This window comes from Sorex fumeus, unplaced genomic scaffold, assembly GCF_029834395.1.
Source record: "Sorex fumeus unplaced genomic scaffold, SorFum_2.1 ptg000175l, whole genome shotgun sequence".
Lineage (NCBI taxonomy): Eukaryota > Metazoa > Chordata > Mammalia > Eulipotyphla > Soricidae > Sorex > Sorex fumeus.
The window spans coordinates 1,576,395-1,585,511 of record NW_026606232.1 but is presented as its reverse complement, the minus strand read 5'-3'; the positions used below and the strand labels follow the sequence as shown (position 1 = coordinate 1,585,511).

The 9,117-nt window shown below is 65.9% G+C and overlaps 1 protein-coding gene across 1 annotated transcript in view; it reads left to right on the top strand.

Moving 5' to 3' along the window:
• Positions 1-3,465: 3,465 nt before the first annotated feature.
• GMDS (GDP-mannose 4,6-dehydratase) overlaps positions 3,466-9,117 on the top strand; it is a 453,738-nt gene continuing 448,086 nt past the window's right edge. Inside the window, exon 1 of the mRNA XM_056107776.1 lies at positions 3,466-3,525. Within this exon, the coding sequence (XP_055963751.1) occupies positions 3,466-3,525 (60 nt within the window). The remainder of the gene's footprint in view (positions 3,526-9,117) is intronic.

The window sequence follows — 9,117 nt, the reverse complement described above, 5'->3', positions numbered from 1 at the left end:
GACAACCACCAAATACACAAGGGTTGCGGTTTTAGCTGCTCAGCACCGGGCTGGGCTGGCCACAGAGGTGGGCCGGGAGCTTTTGGAGGAAGGACCCCAGAGATGGGAAGTGACTGAGGGAGGAGGGGCCCAGGCATACTTCAATGCAGGATGCAGTCACATGCTTTTCCTTTTACTAAGGATGTGTTCCGGGACTCATCCCGAGGAATGAAGTCAGGCAAGAGCGAGAAGGGCTGAGGTGATAAGGGGCTGGAGACGGGCAGAGAGGGGTTAAGGCACTCGCCTTGCAGGTACAGACCCTGTTTGACCCCAGCATGGCACAGGGACCCCCCCCCTCACGCCCCTACACACACACACACACACACACACACACACACACACACACAGGTACAGACCCTGTTTGATTCCAGCATGGCACAGGGACCCCCCCTCACACCCCTACACACACACACACACACACACACACACACACACACACACAGAGGTACAGACCCTGTTTGATTCCAGCATGGCAAAGGGACCCCATTCACGCCCCTACACACACACACACACACACAGAGGTACAGACCCTGTTTGATTCCAGCATGGCAAAGGGACCCCATTCACGCCCCTACACACACACACACACACACACACACACACACACACACAGGTACAGACCCTGTTTGATTCCAGCATGGCACAGGGACCCCCCTCACGCCCCTACACACACACACACACACACACACACACACACACACACACACAGGTACAGACCCTGTTTGACCCCAGCATGGCACAGGGACTCCCCTCACGCCCCTACACACACACACACACACACACACACACACACGTACAGACCCTGTTTGATCCCAGCATGGCACAGGGACCCCCTTCACGCCCCTACACACACCCCAGAGGGTGTGGCCTTCCTGTTCTGTTTCGAACCTCCCCACTTCTGCAGAGGTGACGAATTCTAAAGAGATCTCAACAAATTATTTTCACGCCAGCAGGAAACAGGATCAACAGAAAATACGGTGGAGGAGCAGGACCCTCAGAGGGACAAGAGGGGACTAGGCAGTGAGGGTGGAAATCTCCCCAGGGAACAGCTCCGTGGGCATCCCGGGAGCAGGGCGTGGAGGGTCACTGTCCCTCTGTCTTACCACCATCTGTCTTGCCCATCTCTTTTCCTGTTTGTTTTGGGCCATGCCCAGGGGTGCTCAGGGCTGACTCCTGTCTCCGCGTTAGGGACTCAGTCCCCACAGGGTTCAGGAGGTGATACGCAGTACCAGGAAGCAAACGGGGCTCAGCTGTGTGCAAGGCCAGTGCCTTTGTCCTGGACCAGCTCTCTGGGCCCCATCTCGCTGGTGGTTTTTTTTCTTTTTGGGTTGTGTGTGGGTGGTTTGGGTCACACCCTGCAGTGTTCTGGGCTTATTCCTGGCTCTGTGCTCAGAAATGGCTCCTGGCGGGACTCTGGGGACCGCATGGGGTGCTAAGGGTTGAAGGCCGTTGGCTGTGTGCAAGGCAAGGGCCCTGCCCAGTGCACTAACTCTCTTGTTTGCTCCTCTTGTTGGTCCTCAAGTCAGTGCAAAGTGCTCACCCATTAGCCTCCTTATAGGAACATAAAAAAAAAGTTAACCTTCCACATCCCATTCCCTTTGTTTCCTCAAAGTTTCTTCTGAACTCAGCCGCCCTCTCAGGCCTCTGCACTGGGGATCACAGGGACAGCGGAGAAGGGAGACCTTAGGTCCTGGGCCCTAAGGCAGCAGGCCTGGCCTCCCTCTCCCCAAACCACCTGGCTAGCACCCCTCTGGGGGTGTCTTATCTGAGGGCGGAGAATTTACTGAGGGGAGCCTCGCCCCTAGGCCCTTTCCGGGAGAAAGGAACTCTTGGCCACCTGTTTAAAATAAACAAAGTGAGTAATCAATCCCCACAGGGTGGGCCACTGCCCTTGGGCAACAGAGAGGGAAAAAAAAGGCACCTAAGTCCCACCTGAGCCGCCCTAGGTGTGGGATAGGGCCCTACTTGCTCTCTCTCTCTCTCTCTCTCTCTCTCTCTCTCTCTCTCTCTCTCTCTCTCTCTCTCTCTCTCTCCAGCCCCACACCTGCAGTTTGGGTTTTGTTTTGGGCTACACCAGGGGTGCTCAGGGCTTACTCCCGGGCTCTGTGCTCAGTGATCACGGTGGGAGCACGTGGGGAGCTGGGGCCTGACCCTGGGTCCCCTGTGTGCAAGCCAAGCGCCCTCCTCACTCACTGCACTGTGGCTCCAGCCCCCCAAATACACATTTTAAGACTAGCTGTGCTCCTGGGTGTTCCCCCCACAGTGAGCCGTGGAGCTGCAGGCTGTTATTCCTGCGGGGGCTGGGGTGGGGTCTGCGACTGAGACTGAGCCTTGGGGTTGGGGTCTTGGCACCCCTGGTCAGGTGCGGCCGGGCCTCCTCTTGCAATCTGGGAGGGGAGGAGGGGGGGGGGACGCCCCTGGATCACACCTGGATCCTGCCACGCGCGGCCACTCGGCGGGACCCCGCCTCGCCATCCGAGCCACCTTTGCCCGGGCAGACTTGCGGGCTTCCCGGGTGGGACCCGCGCCCAGCACTACGTGGGGTGGAGGTGGGGTTGCGGGAGGGAGCATCCGCGCTGGGAGGGCGCAGAGAGGAGAGCGTGGCCTCCGGGGCAGCGCGCTCCCGCGGGGAAGCCCCCGGCTCAGGCACTGCCTCCCGACCCCAGGCGGCGGCTCGGCGCCGGCCTTCGGCGGCAGGCCCCGCCCCGCCCGCCCGCGCGGCCTGCGGTGGGGGGCGTGGCCGGGAGGCGGGGCGGGGCGCGGAGGCTGCGCTGGGCGTGGCCAGATGGTGGGGCGGGCCCGGCGGCGGGGGGCGGGGTCGGGGTCGGCTCTGGAGGCGGGCCGGCAGCGGCGCGGGGCGGGGCCAGGCGGTGGCGGTGCTGGGGCCAGGCGGCGGGGGCTGGGCCCGGCAGCGGCGCGGGGCGGGGCCAGGCGGCAGAAGGGGCGGGGCCAGGCTGCGGGGTTGGGCCCGGCAGCGGCGCGGGGCGGGGCCAAGCGGCGGCGAGGGCGGGGCCAGACGGCGGTGGGGCGGGACCAGGCGGCGGGGACTGGGCCCGACAGCGGCGCGGGGCGGGGCCAGGCGGCAGAAGGGGCGGGGCCAGGCGGCGGGATTGGGCCCGGCAGCGGCGCGGGGCGGGGCCAGGCGGCGGCGGGGGGCGGGGCCAGGCGGCGGGATTGGGCCCGGCAGCGGCGCGGGGCGGGGCCAGGCGGCGGCGGGGGCGGGGCCTGCCGCGGGCGCCGCGGGCGCGTCGGGGCTGACGCGGCCGACGCGGCGCCCGCCAGGCCGCAGCCCGCTCGCCGCCGCCGCCGCCGCCGCCGCCCCGGGCCCGCCCCCCGGCGCCCCGCCCGCCCCCGCGGGTCCCCGTCCGGCCGCGGCCCGAGGCGCCGGCTCCTTCCCGCTGCTCCGCGCCGCGCACACCCCCGGGCATGGCCGAGCCGGCGCGCGCCCCGCGGCGGGTGGCGCTCATCACGGGCATCACGGGCCAGGTGAGTGCGCGCCGCACGTGCGCGGGGGGCCGGGCCGGCGGGACGGAGGGGACCCCCACCCCCCCCGACTGGGCGGGCGATCGGGCCATCCGGCCACCCGCGACCTCGTGATCTGGTGACCCGGTTCCCCGGGGATCCGGCGGCCGGGCGATCCGGCGACCCGGCGATCCCGCGATCCCGGCGATCCTGCGATCCTGCGATCCTGCGATCCGGCGATCCCGGCGATCGGGTGCCCCGCGGGTCGCTCGCGGCGGCGGAGCGGGGAGGCGGCGCCCGGCCCGGCGTCCCCGCCCCCCGCGGGAGAGGGAAACTCGAACGGGCGCCCGAGGCCAGGCGGGCCACCCCAGCGGCTCGCGCGCGCCCGTCGCGGTCCCCTGGCCCCGGCCCCCGGCCCCCGCCCCCGGCCCCCGGCCCGCCCCGAAGCCCCCACTTCCTGGAGCCAGGGCCTGCCCAGGGCTTGGCTGGGCTCGAGGCGGGCAGGGCACGGCCAGTGCGCGCCTGCCCTGGCCCGCAGATGATGGACCCACCCCCAGGTCCCACCGCTGCTCTCCCTGCCCCCACTTGGCAAGCAGGGAAACTGAGGCCCGCGAGTGGGCGCCGCCTGAGGTCGCAGGCACGGCCAAGGGCTGGCTGCCTAGGCTGATGCGTTGGGCCGCTGGACATCTGCCCGTCCGGCCCCGTGTGTGCAGGGAGAGGGAACCCCGGAAGAGGCGGGCAGGCCAGGCCAGGCCAGGCCAGGGGCCTCCTGAGGTACCTGCCCGCTGCACCCTCCACGTGCTGGGGACTCCCCGTCCGGCTGCTGGTCCCATGGGCTTGGAGCTGGGGGGGCCCCTAAACCGATGGGCGCCGTGGGAGGGGGCTCATTTCAGTGGTTCAGGGTTGGTTCCCTGGTGCCATTCGAAGCGACAGCGCAGGTGGGACACAGAGCTTGGGGCACTGCCGTCCGGCTGGTCCTGGGCGTCCCTGTGCCCAGGTGCCCCCTTGTCCCCCTTCCTTCAGCTGCTGACCAGCTTGGGCGCCCTAACCAGGCGGTCATGCACACACTGCCCTCTCGCTTCCCAGACTGTTGATTTATTTGGGGGGCTTCTTCTAAGTGGTTCCTGGGGCCCCCAGAGGCCTCTCCCAGCGATGCCCGGGCCGGTCCTGCTCATGCCCTGCAGTTCTGGGGTTGCTGTGGCCGTGCTGGGGGCTGAACCCTGATTTCTGCATGCAGGGCTGACCTCTGGGCCCTCTCCGAGCCCCCAGTGCCAGGCTGAAGTCCTGCGTGGGTACGACTCTCAGGGCTGCTCCTGGCTCAGTGCTCGCAGCAGTCCTCAGGGGGTCGGACCCTGTGCGTGGGCTTCACACTCCCCTCCCCGCCCCCCCTGCCCTGCACTGTCCACCCTCCGGCCTGGTCCTGCCTGGGCCGGGCCCAGTGTGGGCTTGGAGCTCAGCTGCTCTCGGCCTCTGCCTCCCCGGCCGGGGGTCAGCCCAGGGCTCAAGGCCTTCGGGAGTGCCATGAGGTGACTGCACTTGGCCGGAAGGGCGGACTGAATGAATACCCTTTGCCTTTCTTCCTTTTACAGCTCCTGCTTTGCTTTACTTGCTTAATTTAACCCCCTTCGTTTTGGTGGTGGTGGTGTTTTGATCAGGGACACACACACACACACACACACACACACGCACACGCGCATAGGCTGGGGTGTGTGAATGCTGAGCTGGGGTGCTCATGGGGGTGCATTCAGGCTGTGGTGCTCCCCGAGGCAGCTCTCCTTAGCGGTGGTGCACCCTGAGGGTGCTCACGCCTGCACTCAGCGCGACGGTTATGGGTGATGGGTGATGGGGGAGGTGCAGGGGGGGGGGTCGCAGTGGGCTCACGCATGTACTTGCCCGGGGGTGGGGGGGGTCTCACAGACCTGTTGCTTTAGGAGCAGGGATGGCTGTGGTGCCCTCTGTAGCCCCCAGGGGTCTCCGGCCACACGGGGTCAGCCAGCTGCCCCTGACAGGTCGGCCCTCAGCAAACAAGTGCCAGCTCAGTGGTCCTCGGAGGTCACCGCAGGCCAGTGCTGGGGGCGTGGGGTGCCGGGTCTCAAACCCCGGGCCTCAGGCATGCCAGCCCTCAGGTGTCCTGGCCGCACCCGGCGAGGTCTCCTGTCCTTCTGGTAAAAACAAGACTGTGCCGTGGAGGCTGCGGGGCCGAGATGCCCAACTCACACACCTGCAGGGTCTGTCCCCAAGCCAGGCCCCCGTCTCCTGCAGCCTGGACTGTGCAGGCGTCCCATCCGGAGCGGCTGGGCCACGGCCTGTGGTACCCCGGGGTCAGCTGCCACGAGCAGCATCTGTTCCCTAGAGTTTGGTCAGTGCACGTGGCATGCTGGGGTCCCACTGGTTTACCAGTTGCTGGGAGCTCGTGGCCCCAGGCCTGCATCATTCCATTCGGATTTTGTTCGGGGTGGGGGTGGGGTGGTGCTTTGGGCCACACCCGGCAGTGCTCAGGGCTTGCTCTGCACTCGGCTCACTGCCGGCGGAGCTCGGGGAACACTTTGGGGTGCCAGGGACGGGACCAGGTTTGCCGCAGGCAAGGCCAGCACCTGACACCCCGTCCTCCAACCATCTCTGGCCGCCTGCCCCGGCCATTTGTCCGATTTCTCTATAATCCCGGGTGAAGAGTTTACCAAGCGACGTGGCCAAGTGTCCTGCAAACATTTCAGCATGTGTCAATATGTACCGAGGCACGTGGAAGGCTTGGCAATGTCCCGGATTCGTGGTGTCGCGGCTGAGGCCACCTCTGAGGCCCCTCCAGCCCGGGTGCTGGGCTGTCGGCTCCACTGGCTCTCACAGAGTCAGGCTTCTCACCCGCCCTGCCGTCTCGCTAACACCTCTCACCCCCCATTTTTTTTTTTATCCTTTTGGGTCACACCCAGCAATGCTCAGGGGTTCCTCCTGGCTCTGCACTCAGGCATCACTCCTGGCGGTGCTCGGGGGACCCTATGGGATGCTGGGGATCGAACCCGGGTCAGCCGCGTGCAAGGCGAACGCCCTCCCCGCTGTGCTATCGCTCACGCCCCCCCCCCCCCCTTCCCTTGTTACTCACCTGCGTGGAAGCCGGCCTCCGACCCACCTGGCCCCGGGTTTCTCCTCTGCTGCTCTTCGCCGCACCCCTGGGGATGTTCTTGCAGCTCCCAAATCCGATTCCCCCTAAGTCAGCTAATCCCCGCCCGGCTCTGAGTAATCCTGGCCCACGCAACCCATGCCAGCAGCTTCTTTTGTGTTTGCGTCTCTGCCACGCGTGCCGCCAGGCTCGGGACACGCGACTCGCACGCAGGGCTCGGCGCAGCGCGGCTGGCAGGGACAGAGGTTCCGTCCAGCCTGGCACGCGGCTTCCAGGCCGGCCCTCCCCTCCGACGCCGGAAGTTGCCTTTCCCCTGGTATCTGCTGCCGGGAGGTTGGGTGTTGATGTTTTCTCTCCGTCCACGAGGCCACCGTCTCCCTGTGCCGCGAGGACGCCAGGACTGTGCCCAGGCCGGAAGAGGGCCTTGGACAACTGGCCGGGGCCGTGTTGTCTGGCCCGGGTGGCACCCCAGAGAGGGGAGGCAGGCAGGAGGGGCAGGAGGGAGGGTGTAAGGGTCAGTGCCGTTAGGGGGACGCTGCTCTGTTAGTTATGGGCACCCCTGGTTCATTCCAGCTCACCCTCGGGATGGGTTCTGAGGGGATGTGCCCCCACCCCCACCGGCGAGTGATGGCTGTGGCATGGTGGGTGGGGGGTGGCAATTGAGGTGGGACCCCCAGGATAGGGCAGAAGCGTCTTAGCCACAGCCGTGCCTTGGCACGGGAGGGCCCTGCTGGCCGGCTCAGTTCGCCTTGGGTCACTCGCGTCGTCGACTGGCTTGCAGGAACAACTCCTGGAGATTGGGGGGGTCTGCAGCCCTGAGTGGGAGGGTCTGGGGGTGGGGGTTTGTGAAGCCTCGGGGGAGAGGCCAGGCACTGACAGGGGGGCTGCGTGTGGAGAGTGGGGGCCGCGGTAGGAGGCCACGCGGCCGTGCCCAGAGCGTAGCGAAGTGGGCCTGGGAAATGCATGGGGTGCATCTGGGAGGTGCTTGTGGGATGTGCTTGGGATTTGCCCCTGCACGGCAAGCAGGATGTCTGCTTCTGTGGGACTCCTTTTCCGTGGTCTCCGCACTCACGCTTGACCAGCAAGGCCCCCCTGTTCCCTGAGGGCGTGCTGGTGGGCGTTTTGGGGGGGGGCGTTTGGTTAGCGTCATTTCAACTTTCTGGTGTTGGGGACATGCCCAGTGGCGCTCGGTGGCTGTCCTTGGCGTGGGTGGTCTCCATGGGGGCGAGCGCCTTCCTGCTGTACCGTCTCTGCCGACGAGAAAGTCCTGAGGGGAGGTCGGGCGTGGATCAACCCTGGACACAGCGAATGCCCACGAACTTACCACAGGTGTGGCGTGCGGCGTGGGCTAGTGGCAGCGGAAGCCTGTGCTGTCTGTCTGTCTGTCTGTCTGTCTGTCTGTCTGTCCTTCCCCCCTTGCCTTCTCCTCACAGTGGGGGTGAGGGGCCGAGCGTGGCCACGGCGGGTCCTGTCCAGCCCCCGAAGGCCCGGCTAGCCTGGGAATGGGTGAGCTGAGCTTGCAGGACAGTCCCTGGGCTCTGACAGGTCTTGCGGGGGAGAGTGGCCGCCCCCAGCCTCCCAGGGTGGGGGGCGTCAGTGGCTCAGGGGATCGGAAGGCCCCGCAGGGAGCGCTCCAGGCTGACCGTGCAAAGCGGATTGGAGAGATTAGCAGATTGTGGGCTGCGGCCTGGCCTCCGATCCAATCGCCTTAGGTGAGGGGGCCCCTGAGCCAGCCAGCCGTGGAGCTGTCTAGGCATGCCCTGCCCTTCCCGAGGGGACCACCGAGTGTTGAGTGGGGGCAGACCTGAGTGTGGTTCTGCCCAGGATGCAGCCGGCTCGGGCTGCCGAGGGTGAGGACTGTCGGATCGATCACGAAATTCTAACTGATGATGTGCAAATCCCACCCACACCGCCCCCCCCCCCAAAAAAAAAGAGTAGGCTTCTGATTTGGCAGTGTGGTGTTCAGTGCCAGTTTTAAAGATAAGGCCAATAGAAGAATTGATTTTTTTACAAGCCAGATCAATCAGTTGAGCAATCTGTGATTGAAGTGTGTCAACTTTGAAGAAACTCGCGTGTGGGGTCCTTGCCAACGCCTGTTTCTTTCTTTTTTTTTTTTTTTGCTTTTTGGGTCACACCCGGCAATGCTCAGGGGTCACTCCTGGCTCTGCGCTTAGGAATCACCCCTGGCAGTGCTCAGGGGACCCTATGGGAGGCTGGGAATCGAACCCGGGTTGGCTGCGTGCAAAGCAAATGCCCTACCCGCTGTGCTATCGCTCCAGCCCCCAACGCCTGTTTCTTGTTTTCGATGGAAATGGCCGTGAAGTCGGCGCGTCTGTGTCGGGGCCTGGCGTTCCGAGGCGCGAGCCCACTCACCCGGACGGAGAGTGTCGGTGCTTGGAGCTGAGGGAGGTGCCGGGGGTGGTGGCCGGTGGGGTGGACGTGTCTGACCCGGCAGGAGCCAGTGTGTGTCACGGATCGTCTCACGGCGTGTGACGTGTGGC